The sequence below is a fragment of the Centruroides vittatus genome, unplaced genomic scaffold (assembly GCF_030686945.1).
Source record: "Centruroides vittatus isolate TY-2023 unplaced genomic scaffold, ASM3068694v2 contig_1112, whole genome shotgun sequence".
Lineage (NCBI taxonomy): Eukaryota > Metazoa > Arthropoda > Arachnida > Scorpiones > Buthidae > Centruroides > Centruroides vittatus.
Genome location: NW_027120714.1, coordinates 735,369 through 755,937, shown reverse-complemented (window position 1 = coordinate 755,937; position 20,569 = coordinate 735,369). Strand labels below are relative to the sequence as shown.

Below are 20,569 nucleotides of genomic sequence, written 5' to 3'. Positions count from 1 at the left end.
CAAAGAATAAAAGAGCATAAATACTCAATAACCTGTGGCAGTGACAGCACGGTCCTAGCGACCTTTGCTAGGCAACAAGATATAACGGTGCATTGGGACAAGGCCTCCATTGTCAGAGCCACTCGATCCAGGCAGGCTATCAAATACTTGGAAAAAATGGAAATACATAAGGCGCACTTATCTACGCTTTGCATCAACCACCGGGATGCGGACGGCCTATCATCAGCCTGGAAATCTCTTGTCGACTAGCATCACGTTTTGACACGGAAAACGGGGCTTAAACCCGTCAATGCGCAGGCGCGGTTTTTTGTAAAATTTCGAACGCCGTTTTCGTAATTTTCGAATTTTGTTCGTTTTTGATACACGTTTTTGATACGGAAAACGGGGCTTAAACCCGTCAATGCGCAAGCGCGGTTGTTTGTAAATTTCGAACGCCTTTTTTTTTTTTTTTTTTTTTGTAATTTCGAATTTTGTTCGTTTTTGATATTTGTTAACTGACGAAGGCTGATTAATGCGGCCGAAAACGTTTTTATTCTAATAAAACTTCCTACTGGATACTTAAAAGGTGTAGTACATTTGAATACAAGCTAGACAGAGGATAAGAGATTTCATGAATACAAAAAAACAGCATTAAGGAAAGCTGTCTCCATTCGGAGATGGCACAAAAGCCCTTCCAGCTCATGATGTGCATCTTTCACATGGCCAACAATGGAAGGGTCTGAGACAGTTCCAGCCTTTATTCTGATGCATGAATGGCCATGCCTATTCCGTAAGTAAACAGACCTCAGAAGATCCTGTATAAGGTTTATGCCTGCCAGAATGAGCCAGATGTTGTCCCCAATCAGATTGACTCTGTCATCCTGTTGATTGGAATACTTGAGTGACTCAGAGTCCAGAATAGGATAAGAGGGCCAGAAAGCAGTCAATGAAGCCTGCCAGGTTAATCAAAAGAGATGGAGAAGATAAATGCTCAGACAAGTGGTGTGAGAATGAAGCAACTATCAGTAATTAGCATTGTGAGCTGGTTATATGTCCACTTAGCTGGAGAGTACACCAAACTAGTTAAACAAACATCAAAAATATTTAATGTAATGAACATTTTTCTTATATCAATCATCTTCGTTACAAACATGTCAGGTATGGACAAAAACATTCATTATATTAAATATTTTTGGTGTTTAACTGGTTTAGTGTACTGATGTGTACTGTTTTTAGATAATATATACCATCCTTTAGGTATTTAATAGCTGAAGAGGTCTGAATAGTCACAGCCTCCACTGTATGAACATTACAGTGGGGGTCAACCTCCATGACCTCACTATAGAGGTGTCCAGGATGACCACACTCAGCACTGGCTGAATGTGAGATTTTGCCACATCAGATCCAACCATCAGCCAGTCAGGCCACTTATTCTCTATTATACAGTATATTGAATATTACTGCCAGGGTGCTCTCTGCAGTAGTATTGTGTCCTTGCAGATTTGCTCTATCAGAGTTGAGGTAGCAATAAAGATGCATGTGCATCAGGTTTCTATCCTGTTGCTGGAGGAAGGAAAAAGCATGTGTAAGAAATGGTTGTTGGTTTGCCATGCCCTGGCAGTGCCCAGATTAAGGTTCCAATGGACTGAAAGACTCCAAGACAGGTGGGAATACTTGAGTGATTCTGAGTCACTCAAGTATTCCAATCAGCAAGATGACAGACAGTGCAACCAGAATAAAATCAATTGCATGAAGCTGGAGTTGATCAAGGAGGGAGAAACTTTGCCTCCATGTATAGTGAATGAGGAAGGCCCAATACAGTTCTCAAAGCTCTGTTTAAAAGAGGCACAATGTGGCACATGGCATTAAGGAGAACCCTCAAAGAACAGGACTCCAAAAGTTCTGCAATAGGACACAGGACAGTGTATTTAAGGCATCATATCAGAGGAACATGAAATGTTTTAGGAAAATGTTATATTAGAGATGCTTGATGATAGTAAAATTTACCAAAAGTGCTTGATTATTGTTGTCATTTGTATATTCATTCATTTAAGTAACACCAAAAGACATTTATCTTTTGTTTTATCAATCACATGAGAAAAAATTGTGTGTGAGATGTTTAACAAATATTTCTTGAGCTCTTTTTGAAAAGTTATGATAGTGAATTGAGAAATTGATTTTGAATTAATAAAACATTTTAATAGCTATAACACTAGAGATTTTAAAATTCAAAATGTTTTATATAAATAATTACTAATGTTTTGACATTTGTAAACAACACAGAACTAAAAATTAAAATCTATCGAATTACAACTTAATCCAGTAGAGAACAAGAATTTAATGATGAACTAATGTTTTCAACCTTATTCAAAGGCCATCATTATGTTTTATCTTTAGAACTTTAGAACCTGATGGATTAAGTTGTAATTTGGTGTGTTTTTATTAAAGTCTACCTATTAAATTTACAAACTGATATTGGCATCATAGAATATAATAATTACATTAAATGTTTTGTTATAAACAAACTAAATGATAGGACTATATAATTAAATATCACAATAAATGACTTTTCATGGAAACTGACTGCATAAAACTTACTACAATATCAGGAAGATTTGGATCCTGATTGATGTTTCTATGTCCATAACCTAAGGAATAATCAAATTCTATAAATTCAGGTGGTCTTAAATGTGATGGCCTTTCTTCTAATGCTTTCTTAAATAATTTACGTCCAAGTTCTAAAAATACCATCATATCATCACTTGCATGAAGAAATAGAAGAGGCACAGTTACGCTGCCAATTTTTGATTCACTATCAAAATTAGTATCACTGTGACGTGTTGGTTCGGAACAGTACACATCAAAAAGTGGCATATGTCGATGAAGAAATGAAAGAGGAAAAGTATACGTAGCATCGGCAATTGTTGTAAAAGGTGCTTCTAAAAATATGGCCATTGGATTATCGTTATTTTTTCCTAATTCTTCAGCAAGTTGTATTACTACACCAGTACCCAAAGAATGGCCCCAAAAAAATATTCTATGTCTCTTTACTTGAGTTTTTAACCACTTATACATTGCTCTTGCGTCTTGAACAAGTCCGCTAACGGATGGAGCTACAAATGACGAATCCCCGTATCCTCGATAATCAAAAGTTATTACATGTGCATCTACCTTTGATTCTGTAAGAACTTTATACAATGAAAGTCTATATTTTGCACCTCTATTTTGTGCATTTCCATGAAAATAAAGAATAACAGGTCTATCATCATCAAATTCATTATCTGGTGAGATGGGTTTATTGCATTTCATAGTAACACTCTTTGGTAACACATGCCAAACTCCTAAGTAAATTCCTGGTTCAGATTCTATATAAAATTGTCTAGTACAGTTTAATTCAAAATTTTTTGGATCCGATAAATAAATATGGAGTGGCCAATTGAGATTGTTCAGAAACACTGCTTGCCGACGTATCCAGGGACAAAAGTAGAACCATATTGGAAAAATGACATACACAAAAAACAAAGACATTCCAATACTTTTCACCATAACCTTAGTATAGTGTTGATTCCACCAACTCTTGCTATTCTTCAATAATTCCATATTTACATTTTTAGTTACATTGTCATTGCAATCAGTTTTTAAAACTGAATATTGTTTTTGCAAAATCCCAACTGAAAAAGAAAATACGTATAAATTAATATTAAATTGAAATATTATATTATATTAATTAAATTTAAATTATTATAAAAATGAAAAAAACCTGTACCATTTGATATCATCATTAATCACAAATATTAATAATTTATGATAAAATTATATGAAATAAAGAAAGGATATCCAAAGACAACATGGAGAAGATCAATCAAAGATGATTGTTAACAATTTGGAGATTTAGAGAGAGATTAAATGAATGACACAGAACAATCGATAGCAGGATCATGAAGGAAGCCCACAAAGTAATTTTCATTGTAATCGTGAGTCCTCTAAAACATACAAACATAATATTAATTTCTGGTTAACAAAAATAAACAACTTATTGTCAAATGTTTTACTATACAGCACAAATTCTTACATCTTAAATCTTCAAAGCAAGCTTCTTCTAGAATAGTAAAAAGTTCTCACAATATATTAACAAAGGAAAAACATTAAGAATATACACACCAAAACAGCAAGAAATTGTTTTAACACATTGTATTATTGATTTCTTCTGCTTCTGTCAGATTGGAAATGAAGTAACAAAGTTATAAACCTTATTTGTGAAGAGATTCTCAAAGTCCAATGTTGTGGAAGTCAATCTTTCCATCCATCTCAAACCTTGTGCAGACATACTCAGAAATTTTCTACTACTACATTCCTGAATACCCATAAATTTCCTTGTGATATCAAGGAGATAGGGGATTTGATTTATTAATCCTTGTTCTTCATGTTTGACAACGACCTATACAGAGTGTGTTGCCACCTTTTCAAAATTGCTGACCCCGACAGGGTCAGAAATTTAGAAAACTTGGCAACACTGTCTCAAACAGGTTGTAACCATTTTTGAAATTTGTTTTGTGTCAGCCAATCTTTATTATATTTACAAGTTCACTTCCTCTTTTTTGGGGCTTTCAATTTTCTTAAGTTGTCATATTAAATAATTAAAATAGAAATTACAAACTTGTAAACTGAAACTGTCACATTTGCTTTACAATAGGTTTGTTCTAACACAAGTCCCTAACCAGTTTGAATTTGAAACTGTATGAGGCATGCGCAATGTCATTTTACAGCCAAGAACTGAACAATGCACATGCCAGTTTTAAACCAGTTAGGTTGGTTCCAACACAAGTCCCTAATATTTGTCAGAGATAAAATTTTAAAATTACATTTTCTGACACTCTTAGCCTAGGGATAAGTTTGGGTAAGGGTGTGAAGTTAAAGTGTTTAACCGTTAAAATAAAATACAGTGGGTGATCGGTTAATGAACATAATCTGTTCCAAGACTTTGTTCGCTATCCGAATTGTTCGTTAACCGATTATCAATTTACCATAGGTTTTTATGGGAATTTGATTAATTCGTTCTGGAGACCCCAAAAAATAAAAAATATATACTTTCTTATTACGTTTATTTATATGTAATAATAAAAATACATATATACACAGTCTTGCATTTTTATTAGTTATGTTTTTTTTCCATTTGTGGGGGTTAAAGAATCTGTCTAATGTCGATTGCTTTTCCCTCTTCTTCAGGATTTTTCAGGAGTAATTAATAGCATTGTAATTGTAGAGATCCCTAAGCCTATTAATCTCAACCTGGTTTGGATGCCATTCTAAGACCATTGTTCTGACATCCTTCCACTTCTTCAAAAGATCTTTAATAGCAGATATCGACATTAATCCTCTTTTTCAGAGGAAAACATATCTTGCCAAGTTTCTTGGTGTTTTTCACTCGAGAGTTCTTGGCGTTCTTTTGTCATCAGATCCGTTTCAGGTTCCATTATGAACTCTTCAATGTTCTTTATTTCTCAGATGTGATTTTTGTTACTCCTTTAGCTGCTTGAATCTTCTTGATTATACTGTATCTTTCTTAGATAAGATTGAACTGTGCCCTACTGTAGACCTGTTTAAGCCATACTGCCTAGCAACATCAGACATCTTCTGCCCACTATCCTTTGCTATTATACTCTCACCTTTCAAAAATAAAAACGACACAAAACTTAACAAGTGCCAGCCTGACAGTCTCGCGAATACTATAAAAAAAATTGTTTCTGTCAGAAAAATAAAAGGCTAAAATTACAAGGGAGAATTTCAAAGTTTGGAGGAACACTATCCGATCAGTATATACTGCGTGAGTGTCGATGTTGATGTCTCCTGCACTCTGAAAAGTTTTGAATTGTTACCTGAAGACAAGGGAAGACCAATAAGTATTCATTATTTTGTCGCTTCTTCTCATGTTTGTTCTGCGAGGTGTTCGTTGTCCGAACGTAAAAGTGTTTGTTATCCAATTTGTTCGTTAACCGATCACCCACTGTACTCGCAAATATTTTTATAAATTCATTTTGTATCATCATAATTTCACAATTTCTACAAAAACTGGACAAATTAATAATTAATCCAGACCATGAATTTAAAAACTGGCTTGTCCAGGTGAAAACCGGCCTGGTGGCAACACTATATACAGACAAAAAAAGGAAATAGGCCAATAAGAGTTGTCAGAATTGGTCATAACAAACATTACTCTTCTCAATTTTGCACAGGATTTTATCAACATAAATATATTTGTATAATATATTCTAATTTTCTAAAAACTGATGATAACAATATCTCATTTTCTCCATAAATAACAATTCTTTTGGTTTGAACCTTAAGTCGGAACATAAAAACAAACCTCAAATCCATTTTTTGAACTGAGGTGATATAGAATAACACTCAAATTATCAAAATATTACATTCCCCATGTATGCCTCAGCATAGAAAAGGCAGATACTCTATAAAAACAAAAGCTTAAGAACAATGTTTAAATGCGAAGGATGCTAACTCGTCTCCCACACTTTTGGAAGTTTTTATCGATTAACTCTTTGCAACCTCTATCCTCTTCCTACAATCATAAGGGTTGTTTTCCCCATTTACTTTAGTTATAATTCAAAAAGTAACTGCTACAGTATATCACTCAATCACACACAATGTTGAACAGCAGCAAAAAGATTAATTCAACTGGAAAAAACATTTTTAATGATCATCAGATTAATGTTCCAAAAATCAAAATTTACAAATACTAATGGACAGAGAATAAAAATAAGCAAACACCAATGTATTTAAATATAAAAAAATGAAAACTTTTTACACTGCTACATCACTGACATGAACAAAATTTATGTTCATTTTGTATCTTTAAAACATTTTAACGTTTATTCGTTTACTTTATTATCCTTTGTAATTATTCAGTTAGTTTATTCAATTCACAAATATTATTGTTTGTTTTACATTGATATATTTCAAATGCTTTTTTATTTAAATTTGTGTATTCCTTTTTGATTGTATCCTGAAGATGATGTATTTAATTGATCCAAAATGTTAGATTTTAAAACAATTTCTTGCTGTTTCGGTGTGTGTATCATAATTTTTGATACAGCCTACATACAACAGAGCATATTAACAACATAGTAACAGCTTGATATTAACATAAAAAAAATTTAAATAATTAAAATCAAATATATAATGTATATATACTCTAGGTACATGTATGCTTCAAATAATTATACAGTACTTAAAAAACAAGTTTAATACTTTGATCTATTAATCTGCTATTGCCAGAAGCAAAATTTAAATGTTCAATTTAAGAAATACGTTAAAAGCTACAGAAATATATTCATACAGGTTTTATATCTGAAAATAAATAAATATATTATTTTCAGATATAAAACCTGTATGAATATATTTCTGTAGCTTTTAACATATTTCTTAAATTGAACATTTAAAATGTTACTTCTAAACTATATATATATATATTTTGTTTTTAATTCATAAAAAATTTGCTATATTATCTCTGAAATAATTTACAATGTAAAATGATAAGATCTTGTAAAACAACTTATAAGTGTCATTCAATTTCTTCAACAAAAACTACAAAAACAGGAAATAAAGCATGTATGTAAATTTTTTTTTATTCAGGTATATAATACCAGGAAACAGCTTATCTATCTACGTTTTTCACCTGCGATTTTATTTGATATTTTAATTTTAAAAAATCTTATAAACTTGAAAAAATTTCCCTGCCATTTATTACTTTTTACTGTAAATTATACTTTTATAAAAATAATACATATTAAAAATACATTAAATTATATGTAAGTCACATTTTAAATTCTGCTACCGCTATACTCTTATACCGAAAGAAAAAATAATCTTTTTAAGTTAATCAAAAAGGTAACAAGCTTAAATAGTTTCTTCGGTTAATGTAACCCTTGGTGCCAAGATGGCAGCTCGTCTCTGATTCCGGCAAGGAAACAGTGGGACGCACATTCTAACCTAACCTATTCTCATAATTTGGTTGCTAATAATTATGGTAATTTATTAGAATAGGTTAGGTTACAATGTGCATCCCACTGTTTCCTTGCCGGAATCCGAGCCACCATCTTGGCACCGAGGATTACATTAACCGTTTCTTTTAATATTTATAATTATAGCAGCATATATAACAATATATCAAATTGCCATCTCTCTTATAGAAAACATTTAATAATAGGCATATTTAAGGCCACCTTGTAATTAATGATAATTAAAATTATTTACACAACACTGATTATTTAAGCATTAATATTGTCAAAAAAAAATATTAGTATTTACATCTTTCATTAGATATGATTTCTTCGTATAAAAAACATAAAAATGTTCTAAAGCGGCAATCAAATGAAACATATTTAAATGTTTTTGAATAAAAAAAGTAGTAATTAAAAATGCTTGGCTTGTTTTTCTAAGTTTATATCTTAAGGAAGCCATGTAAGTTTTAAGGAAAAAATTTTATGATCGTTACTATTTATTAAATAAAACATTTATTACAGCCAGACTCTGGAATATATACACATTGCTTTGCAATCTAATAAATTATTTTAAAATACATCAATATATAACTGCTCAATTAATAAGCATTAAATGAAAAGTTTATATTTATCATTCTAATAAAATTAGTATTTGCTCTATCGATTTTATAACTTTGGAAACACAAAAGTCATTGAATTTATTAACATTTAATCCAGTGTAAATATAGCTAGTTCAATATTAATTTATGTTATAAAAATAAATATAGGAAGCATTTTATTCTAAGATTTTAAGAGATAAGATCATATGCTAAAATAAAATATTTTGTTTAGTTACAGTAATTGTTATTAAACTTTATTAGTTCCTATATTAAATGTTTTTATTGTATTTTAGTTAATAAGTTTTAAATTATTATTTAACTATAAATTTCTCAATTGTCTTTATATTAAAAAACTTTTAATGAGAAGTTATTTTGCTGCTTTTTTTATGAAATAATAATAAAGTAATATGAAATAATATACTGTACATCATTTTGTGATCCTGATACGTTATAAAAGCATTTCATTGATTCTGTAAATAGATAATTTAATTAAAAAACAGATTATCAAAAAATTAAAAAAACAATGGTATAAAAATAACACTGACAACACTAAGTGTTGTTTTCACACCATTGGTTAAAGCACATCTTTTGATGCATTTTCTATTCAATATCGGATACCGGTAATATATTTCAACTTATAATATGGCAGTTTTGTCACTAATGTCCATATTCACAAGCAAGGGTCAAAAGTTAGAAGTTAAGCAATAACTATTCATGTAGTAAAGTGAATGATTTTGGTTAACTTGGTTGCAAATTTGGCCATAACAGCACCAAATGTGAAGAAGTTTATTTATTGTTTCTTTAAGATTAATTTTTTTGGAGGATTTATAATAGCATTTCTCAGCATTTTCATGGCTAGAAACATCATTATGCTTTATTTGTACTTTTAAGCTGACAATACACACAATGTTTACCAAAACCCAAATTACAAATGTTTGCCATTTGGCAAATACGTAGTAGTAAGGATGAATAGTTTGTGGTAAATGTTTGGGACTAACCAAATATGCCCAAATGTTTACAGATGGGAATCGGCAAATGTTCGGACATATCTGGCAAACTCGGAATAAACTCTTTTCACCCACATCAAAGCAGACAAATATTCGTCCCGGAACATACAGAACTGCAATCCAGACATTTGACAAATAGGCACACATGCACATACTTGTTATTTGACAAGCAGTTCAGGAAATATTACATCTACAGGCAAACATTTGTCAGTTGACAAATAATGCATGTGTAGCCAACTTTACATATAATATAAATATAACTGTACTTCTTGTGTTACAAACCTATAAATTTACATATTTTAAACTTATCTTGACAAATTAATATAATGTATATTAAACAATAAATACTAAGACTAATAAATATAAAATATGAATTTTGACGACATGTTAATTAAAAGGAATTTGTTGCAGTCACTAATGTATTTTTTCATTACATAATTTGCTACCAGTTAATATGTAAGTTATTTTAATAGTAAAAACAAATATTATGTATACTTAATGAAGATTTTATTCCAAATACGGTATATGTGACCAGTGTTTTAACAGATGTAATGTGCTCTTCTGGCAGTAAAACAAGACTAACATCCCTCTTTTTGTTAATAAGTGGTATTTCTTTTATCAAATTAAAAATTAAATGAGAAAATTAATCCAGGACATAAGTTTTATTCAAATAAAGTACCATCCCCAAACACCTGACAAATGAACTCGAGTTTATTTTTTTATTCCATTTAAATCTATTTGTTTTTTTTAAAGTAAAAATTAAAAAGTAATGATGATAATATTTTTGTAGTGGCATATTTAAGTTCAAATTTATTTTCATTAAAGTAAATTTGTTTTTAATGTCTAAATTCACAGCACACTTTGATGCTGTTCACAAAAAGAGTGAAGAAATTCTTAAATTTATGAAAAATTCATCATAAGAAAACATCATGGAAATGAAAATGCAACAGAGAAAATCCAAAACAAGTTTGAAACACTGGTTGGAATAATAAAAAAAATTAATTATATTAACCCAAATTTGGACAAGATTTTTATAAAATATTACTTTCTAACTAACTTGTAAGGTTATTCAAATTCTTATGATTGTTTAGCTAATGAGTTTAATTTTAAACAATTTCTCCACCGGACCGCAATAAAAAAATATAAAATTTCAAATAAAACAAGAACTAAAGATACATAAAAAGAAAAAAACAAAATGAAAGCATGGAATAAATAAAAACTTCATTTAAAAACATTATTTGATAACCATACGGATGAATGATTTGGAGCAGACACCATTTTAATTTTGGCTTTTCTATATATATAATGCCCATTATTTTAGTATTATTCACAGCCATATTTTTTTGTACCGGAGAATAATTCCAGGCAGAAATGGTGTTTTAGGCACACGGTAATAACATTGTCGGCAAAAACTTTTTGATAAATTTCTCTAACACTGAGATAGCGCAGTTTTTCTTCTGCTGGAATAATTCCAATTTAATAAGCCAGATGAATAGAATAACATAAATTATTATTATTTTTCATTTTTTAAGTGAAAGTTATATCATATGGTCTTCCATATATCCCATACTATTGAATATATTTTAATGAATATGGAAAATAAATTGAAACTATTATTATTTGCGAAAATCAGTCAAAATGTTTACAATAGAATTAACAGTAGTTAACAATTTGAACAGGAAGACGGCAAGCACAAAAGAAGAGACAGTACGAGTACACAAAATCCGACTTATTACAATGTTGCATTCTGTTTTATCTTAGATAATTTCTTCCTGGTATTAAACCAATTACGACGACAATATTTCCATCAAAAATTCTCTCGAAATACAAAAAAAAAAAAAATGGATCGGACACCATTTTGTACGCTTTCTTTGTTATTTAATTAAGTAAAATGTGTTAAAACGTGCGATACATAAACAATTATTCAATTACGTAACATTACGAAGATTTTAACTTTTAACACCACGCAAATAAAAATGAAATCTCCTAAACCAATTACAAACAAATGAAAATATTTCCAAGTTACGTCACGAGACACCAGCGCGAGCGTATAACAATACAACCATTGTCTATCCTTGTGTTTACAGATATGTCAATTTCGTTTTTAAATTACAAAACTGCTGCGCAGTGCTATAATAGAATTTATAGAGAAATAGGAGGGTGGTATAACGATTTTTCGTTACAAACGCTAATTATTACAGCGAATTTACTGTGAGAGTGGCGATTCCGCGATTAATTGTACTTACCCGTTCGTTGGAATAATGCAAAAACCTTTTTTCCTGCATAATTGAGAGCGTAAGCGAAGAGAGCGAATTGACAGAATTTGCGTTTCGGCATAACCCGCTTTACAGATCGAGGCGATTCATTACTGTCACCAAAAGAAATATGGATTCCGAATCAACCGACCGTTAGCTTTCCTGTACGGCGACCTACTTTACAAGAATTTCGCTTTCTTGACTCATTACTTAACGAGCGGAAACACAAAAAAAATAATCAAAATAACAAATAACACTCCATTTTTTTTTACAAATATTTATATTGTGCACGCATTTTATTTCCTATTTATGGGTCTACCGCGCTATAAATAAATTGTAAATATACGCATTGACAACTGTTTGCGTTGAAATAAAATAATAATTATATATTTTAAATAATTTCTAATAATTTAAAATTTTTTCAATCTATGACTGAAAAATATCGATGTAAAAATATCTGATGTAATTCTTCCGAAAGATAATATTATTACGTTTTTCTTATTTTAAAATAATTTTAAATAATTCGAAATAGTTTTTGATTAACATAAAATTCCCTAGTTGGCCAATCGTCGCCATTTTTATAGGTGTCGTTGACCCTAACTACCGTAATTTAGATGCTATCTCCCTCCCGTACAATAGTTTTTATTATTATTATTATTATTATATTACTACTTAGGAACGAGACCCGACCTACGAACATTAAACCAAATTAGAAATTTTATATTTACATTTATTTTTTGTGATATTTTTACCCAATTAAAACGGCAAATTATGTCGCGTCAATCAAAATATTCTGACTTCCGATTGGTTACTTTAAACTATCGGTGTTAATTTAAAATTTGAAAAGTCAGTTTATTGTATTTAAAGTATTTACTCGAATAATGTTTAATAATAACGAACAGTTACGCTAATTAGATTATTTTAAACTGTTCTACATTAATTTAGAATAAAAACAGTGTAAAATAGTATGGAGTAAGTGTAGACGCTAGTGAATAATTTAATCGAGATCAGAAATTTGGAGTTTAATCATTAAATCCGAATACATTTAATTCTTTTTATTTATATTTTAATTACTTTAAGCATTTAAAAAAAAACTGCATAAATAAGTCAAATCTAGCCTACATCTCCGACGAGATAAGAAACCGCAAAATGTTTCGTACGCTTTAATGAGCAAAATTAAAAATAAATGAATTAGAAATTCCTTGTAAAATCTTGTAAAGATCTCGCTAATGGCCCGAATTATTCCAACGAAAACCGAAAGAAAACGAAAGCGAAGAAAATGCCCAAACGAGGAATAAATTTGACATTTCCCGCTACGGTTTGAGGAAAGGAGAAACGGGTCACGCGATATTAAATTATCTTACGCACGATTTAATAATCTTCCGTTTAAGTCAGTTGGAGATGAGACGATAGCAATTAATTTATTCGAAATTCCGAAAATTTAAATTAAGTTAATAACTTTTCTTTACGATAAATCAGTTTTCTATGAGGGCACTTCAACTTGCCAATAGAGGATCCAGAAACCTTTACGGAAACAATATGCCTTACAAAACTTTCTATTATCAGAAGTACGCGGCTTTACTGAGAAAACCCTCAGGAGGGCAGTTGCATCCTGCAAATCCCCCTAAATCCGTCCCGCAACTGGCTTACTTTGACGTGTAGTGATATACCCGACATACAATGATAAATTATTTGGTATAAGACACCTCTAGAAGCTCGTTGCAACGTGTTGGTGTGTAGTGAAAGCAGTGTTAGGAGGGTAGCGATAATGCTCTCCGCCTTACATTTCAAAAGTATTGAGAAAAGAGGAAGATAAATGGAGCGGATACGTTTAATTTCGCCCTCGAAAGATTTCCATTCTTTCACTTTTCTATCGAGAATAATCTGACCTAGTAGTTTCCGTGGCCTGAAGCCATTTAATTCGATTATGACCCGATCTCGTATACACGCGATGTAGTTCACGATTCAAAATACTATTGTTGATTCTGACCCAGAAGCTGATAGCTTAGTTAATAACGCGAGATATGTATCATATAACTAGGAAACAAGGTAAATGGTCTCTCATTATATAATTAGCAGGAAAATTAAGTGGTGGTTCCTAACGATAACAAATTGAAGGAAGCCACTCCACGCGAAACGCATCCAAACGTAATTTTGTAAAAACATTTTATCCGACGAAAAATCATTATAATTCTAGCGTGTGTATAGGGATAAATCAGTAGCTCTCAACCTTTACTTGACCAAATAAAATTAATAACGGCCACCTCTACACAGTGGTTACTTTTTTAGGAACTTCTTTCGAACAAAAACGCATACCTCCGAACAGCAGCCATTTTTTAATGTTCCGGTTAGTGGCCGTTGTTCGGAGGTTTGACTGTATGAAAGCTAATAAGCGAAACCGATTTTTCTATTTTGCTGTCGTCGTTCATCCGCAATAACTTGAAATTGAGATTGATATTTTATTTAATTTTTTTTGTACCGCGCATTTCTCAATAAATGAGCATTCATTTAGCGAATTTTTCCCGTTCTCATTTTCTAGATAGGCATTTATATATGCTATTTATATCTGGCAAAAGGGTGTTAAACGACAACAACCGAAGAACCGTGGAAGATGGATCGCGCGTAAATATTGTTTTCGTCATCGGCAAGGTTTCTCTAGCATTTTAGCAACTCTTCCTCATTGCCTCCTACCAGGGGTGCACAACTGCATACCCCCTTTCGGAAGTTTCACCCGAATAATGCCGGGTACCTCAGGCAGTAAAAACTTTCGTAAGGCGTATTGTTTCTTTTCTGCATCCTACTAAATATTTCTGGATACATTGTTGCCTTCTACTATTAGCATCTGACCGAAAATATAGTAACAAATGTAGTAACAATATGGTTTGGTTTGAAGGTCGAATAGCTAACTAATTCCGAGTGAAGGGCCGAGGTAGGAAAAAAACCCCATAAAGTTTTTGTGATCGGGCCCTCACCACTCGGCCATTCCAGCTGTGGGCCTGACCGAATCTATGTTTAAAAAGGTGCCTACAGGACGGAGCTGAGTTAAAAATGGAAGAGGTAAAGGCATGGCTAACCGTTAGAATTATTATTTCTTTCTAAAAACTGAAAAATTACGGCGAACAACATTGTAAACTGTGTAGCGACCTAATTGGTATGTGTTATAGTAATAAAATGGTAATTTATGATCCAGAACGAGGAAGCGCAACAGTAATTTGGATGTAAAATGTATCAATTGCTGTTACTGCATCACACAGTAGTAATGGCCGAACCAATTCTTTGTTTTTCATTTCTTTCTTTCATTTTCATAATAAATCTCAACTTCTCCTTACGAGTTAGTAATTATTTATATTTTCAACATAATTCTGCATTGACTATTATTTTAGAAAATGTCTATACGTATATTCAAACCTCGATATTGCGCTATCATCGTAAAATTCTTTCTGTCAATTAATCTTAATTAACAATGCGATTTTAGATCTAATTAATATATCTAATTCCTCTCACGTGAAAAAATTCGGTTTAGCGCCAACGTCAGAGGCGTACAGGCGGTGGCGCTAAATCAAAGTTTGATTGAATTTACTGATTATTACATTATCGAAAGACTTCGCTGTTTATTTTTGGATTTATAACGGAACGTTAACGTTAAAACCGGACTTTAAAGCGTCAGCTTACTTCCATTCCGGATCCCCCAAAGCATGAAAATTACCAGCAGGACCCGCCCGGAATCCACTCCAAAATGATGTTAGTGGATACATTTGGTCCCCTACTGTGAGCCGGCCGAACGCACCGAGAGTGTGATTTAAAAAGGCCCTCTTAATGTCCACAGCAGGCAGAGAGAGAAATCTCAATATATTTTTTTTTATCTCGAAAGTTATGAATCATATAAACGATTCATTGAATCATTTAGGAATTCAGAATTCCATCTCGTTATCTGACCCAGGATCCATCCAACCGTAATCCTACCCGGTGTAGTTTATACATAATTACTAAGATAAATGGTTGAATCCTGTTTTTTATTCTCATTACGTATTCTCGTGATACATCTTAACAGATGAGATGGATCGTTTCGTAGTTTGGCGTAACAATCCGTTCTCTTGGATTGGATCCATTCAGGAAAAGAGCAATCATTGTTAATAGGAAAACGTCTTACAAAGTGACGTCTTCCAAAAATTATGTTCCCGATTAATACATGAAAATACTTTATCAGATTTAGGAAGACACGAGTCCACTTTAGCGTAAATTCGATAAGATCCCGTTTTAGCGTTACAAACGCAATGCTCAAACACGCGAAAGACACAAATTGAAATTAGTTCGAGCGAAAAAATACACATTTATCACGAAATTTAAACGGATTCAAAAATATTTAACAAAATGGGTCCTTCGGATAGTCGCGAAACAAAATATCAGCCTACTATCCTAAAGGTTTTGGGTCTTTCCCGACCCACTCCTATTATTACGAGCAACACAGGTTAGAACGTTGTTCTCTACTCTTCACTCGTGTCAACTCCATCGAGAACAGAGTCTTCGTTTTTTCGACTTGACCTCGTGGGCACTAAGAGTTCAAAGGCCCTCTTAGTGTCCAATTTACGAGTTTAGCCAGGCTCGCGACGAAGTGACGGGGTGGTAAAGGACTAGGCTGGGTATATCGGGTCTTAGTACTTTTACTGAAATCTATCAAGTGGAACAACAAATGAGAATACGATTTTTATCATTTCAACAGGAATTTAAGAAATCATCAAGTAAAATAATACAAAAATCCATTAAAACGTGCCGAAGATAAGAAGGAATTAATTTGATGGTCGAATGGCCAAAGTGGATGGAAGCTATTAAAGGATCCCAGTTCGAGTTCGAATCGATTTTAAAATATTTATTGTTTGACCTCGTCTTTCGCCATGCGGATGCCCCCATTACGAGTCTGGCCCAATCAATTTTAGGTTTTTTTTTTTTACTTTTTCTGCCCCGTAAACATTAAAGCCTTTTCAGCAATCCATTATGGTTCGGACAAACCCACAATGGAACAGCTGAATTTTTCGACTCCTCCGGATTCGATCCCAGGTATCCGAGCGGTAGGCTGTCGCCTTAACCGCATTATAGATAAGAAGGCCTCTTAGTGTCTACAGACGCTACCAAAGAAGTCAAAAATGATTTGTTTTAGTTGTATGAGATATAGCCATGTTTCAAGGAGGCGTGTCTCGGGGTTTTTCTATAGATGGCCTCTTTTAAGTGCTAAATAGTGAGAAAAACTCAAAAAGTCCACTCGGCAAGGTGTTGATCAATGGCGAACCGAGACCAACTACTAGCGTTCAGTGGTTTTATCCACTCCGCCGCTGGTGGGGACTCGGAGAGGACGGAATTTACAAAATAAAATGGAAATGAGCGACGATCTATCTATTGAAAAATCTAAAAAAATATATAGGAATGTTATCTTCTAGAATGAAGAGTTGTTGTACTCGCTCTAAATAACAAATCGTCTCACACGTAAGTGTAAAAATGCATTTGGTACCCACGAAATTAACAGAATAACTTGTGTAGATCCCGTTTGGTACTCGAAATCCGATCATATCGAAGAAATCGAGGCCATTTACCTTTTTGAGACCTCGACGAAATAGAAACGCGATAGAACAAGTAATTTGTAATCGTGTTTTTGGGGCCTCCGTAAATACGAGGCCCGCGCCTTTATTTATAGATGCACAAATTAATTTTAGTGAAAATTTAAGAAATAAAAAGACGAATTTCGACAGAATTAATTAATAGTAAACGACTAAGTCATTTGCACTCGGATTGCCCTCCTTTCCGAATCCTGTTTACTCGCTAGAATTAGGTTAGAGAAAGTAAAATATATATAATAGAAAGTAAGAATTTGTGGGGAAGGAATTGAACAATGATTTTCACGACACTCCGGGATGTTGCAACGAGCTTCTAGAGGTGTCGTAAGATTCTCCGATACCCAATAATTTATATATTGGTGTCGGGTATGACGAACACACCGGTTACGGTGAAGCCTTCGGAGAAATCTCCCGAAGACCATTGTTCTAGAATTAGTGGATACGTATAACCATGAAGTTAGTCATTTTAAATTAAAATATGTATGTGGATTTGGAAGAGTGGTGTCTTACCTTTTCTTGATTTCATTGCTACAGGTAGTCTACGTGAAGAACTAATGTCGATAACAAGCAGAACAGAAAGGTGTTCCCATGACCGTTTTATACGTTATGTGGGTCGTCATAATTCTTTGGGTTTGCGCAAGATGATAACGATCAAAATTCTTAATTCTACATCGTAAATTTCTCTTCCAGATTTATAATTTTCTTCGTGCCACTTCTCATCGTATCCTTCGCGAGACACGAGAAATGTTTAATTTTTCGTCGCTACTAATCAGCGGCGGATTAAAACCTTCCGGGCCCCCCTCTACCTAATTTTACGACATTCTAAATTAAGGTCGAATTGTATGTATGAAATTATTTATAAATTATAATAATATATTTGCAACGGTAAAACTATCTTTTCCCTTAATTTCGGGGTCACTAGTCACGTACAATACCTCGTGTCTAGCGAAGACCCCGTAACGGGCGGACGGTCGAAACGGTTAAGGCATCAGTCCATGGCTCTGGGCCATCCGGAATCAAATTCGGGTCAAACACCAAAGGTATTTTTCGGGGGCGGTTTGTCCCGACATCCGGTCCCCAAAACACTGGTGGGGCCAAAACCCACCAGTGTTTTGGGGCCCAGTCCTTCCTCGGGAACCGAGCCAAGACCAAGATGGGTATATTAAAAAGCCTTCTTAGCGCCCACAAGGCGGAAAGAGAAAGAAGCGGAGAAAAAAAATGGCCCCCTTCATTCGAAGGGAATTTGGTCTATAATGATAAATTTCCATAAAATAATTTCTCGTATGCAGTAGAACCTCCATTAACGGCCGCTACTAAACATCGGCCATTTCCTCACGAACTTCTTTCAAACAAAAATGCGTACAGAATAACGCCAAATGCCACTTTGGATTAAAGCCATTTCTTATAATCCCGTTAGTGGCCGTTGTTCACAGGTTCGACTGTATTTTACTTTTATGTAGTTTCGTCTCCGAAATATAGGAACGAGTGTCTTCGTTGACCACGGACAAAGCTGCAACCTGTCTAATCCGACTGTCCCCGTAAAGTTACGGATGAGCAAGAAACCGAGATCTTCCAGGCTCGGTACTAGCTGACCTCTTTACGCTTCACTCGCCCTTTTGTTTCTTCACTCGAATTTTTGTGCTTCCGACATCTTTTATACGCGTCACGTTCGAATAATTTCTAGAGAAATTAATTTTGTATTTTTACGAAAAGTGTTTGTATAATGGCGAATTGGGAATCATATACAATAATTTGTGGCACCGATTAGGCAAAACAATTAAAAATCAGCAACTTTTCCAATGTAAACTTTGAGACCACGTCTTAGAAACCATGTCTTTTTACCTCGACAGTGGATGATTTTAATTTAGAATTCTAGTTTTTATTCACCAATGTCTTGGGTGTCTTTCTTTGGGTGAGCGCCTGGTTTACTGATTAATATTTTTAATAAGCAAACTGCAATCAAATTAGCACGCGAATCTTTCTGATGTAATATCATCTCACTCGCTTTTTTTATCAGTTGGAATTAGTCTACAGTAAAAAAAAATAATAGATCATTTTAAATTGACAATTCCCGATCCTGGGTCCACCAGTGGCCGAGTTATCATTGGTAGTGGGTTCGCGTATCTAAGGCCTAGATAGAGGTCAATTTCCCTACAAAAGTCCTCCCGGGAGGAATTCTCCTTGACACATACGGCAGCGCAACCAAACCTGATTATAATCCACTTTACCTCCCGGGTGGTCTTAAGTATTATATTCGTGGAATAATTAACACTAGATGCAAGTTTTAGAAATGCAGGCCAGATCTTGACACAACTCTGGTTTTTCTTCTCCGAGCACCTAGCCTCGAGTAGCAATAAGGCGTAGAGAATATCACGTGGTACAGATTCGTTCGGCGAGACCATCCACCGAACTAGCTTGTGATACGTAACACTTCCAATAAATTGGTACTGCTAATAACGTAACTCGTGATTAGCAGTCTGTGCAGGCACACTAGCACAATATATCAGAACTGATACCCAATCTACCAGATGCTAAATTTCCGATTATTTTACGTCAATTATTCTGATGAAACGAAAAAATACATTCGGCTTGCCTGATATGATGACAAACGTATAAAGACGGAGACAATAAAGAGGTTGAGGCCGAAGTTTTAAACGCGAAAACGTGTACGTCGGACGTTTGGCGCCGCTTTCCTGTAAGCCTGGAAGTTCGACAATGGCGTTTGGAATGTCGAGCATGATTCCACCGACTTTCCAAACACCATTGTCAAACTTCTAGGCTTACAGGAAAGCGGCGCCAAACGTCCGACGTACACGTTTTCGCGTTTAAAACTTCGGCCTCAACCTCGCTATTATGCGTCTTCTTCGGGTTTACAAAAACAAACTAGCAACAAGTTGCTCAACTTTTCCGCCGATAGAGCGCTCCCAAACTAACTCCGGTCTTTTTACCAAATTTAAAAACGTTAAGCTCGCTTTGTATCGCGGGGGTCCTAGCTGTAACTTGCTCACCTTGTACTGTACATTCGGCCCTGTACACTAAAATATTCGGTTCTGGGATATTTCACGGACTCGAAACCCCAAGTGACAAATTACCTTCAATTCCCGTAAC

General features: G+C 33.6%; 1 protein-coding gene across 3 annotated transcripts; it reads right to left on the bottom strand.

Moving 5' to 3' along the window:
* Nucleotides 1-2,271: 2,271 nt before the first annotated feature.
* Nucleotides 2,272-20,562, bottom strand: LOC136977001 (lysophosphatidylserine lipase ABHD12-like). 3 transcript variants are annotated; one of them, XM_067272429.1, is made up of 3 exons: nt 20,470-20,562; nt 3,746-3,962; nt 2,272-3,650 (listed from the first exon to the last, which is right to left on the bottom strand). In XM_067272429.1, exons 2-3 carry the CDS (start codon nt 3,759-3,761, stop codon nt 2,533-2,535), a joined length of 1,134 nt encoding a protein of 377 aa, XP_067128530.1. In that variant the 5' UTR covers nt 3,762-3,962; nt 20,470-20,562; the 3' UTR covers nt 2,272-2,532. The 3 variants fall into 3 exon arrangements, with proteins under 3 accessions (XP_067128530.1, XP_067128522.1, XP_067128513.1); XM_067272421.1 differs by lacking the exon at nt 20,470-20,562 and adding an exon at nt 11,847-12,071; XM_067272412.1 differs by lacking the exons at nt 3,746-3,962; nt 20,470-20,562 and adding an exon at nt 11,847-12,081.
* Between the last annotated feature and the right edge of the window lie 7 nt (nt 20,563-20,569).

Excerpts from the sequence above, each read along its gene's own strand:
- LOC136977001 (XM_067272412.1), bottom strand. The coding sequence starts at position 11,937 with ATGCCGAAACGCAAATTCTGTCAATTCGCTCTCTTCGCTTACGCTCTC. Across the intron at positions 3,651-11,846 it reads TGCATTATTCCAACGAACGG|TTGGGATTTTGCAAAAACAA; the intron begins GTAAGTACAATT and ends TTTCTTTTTCAG.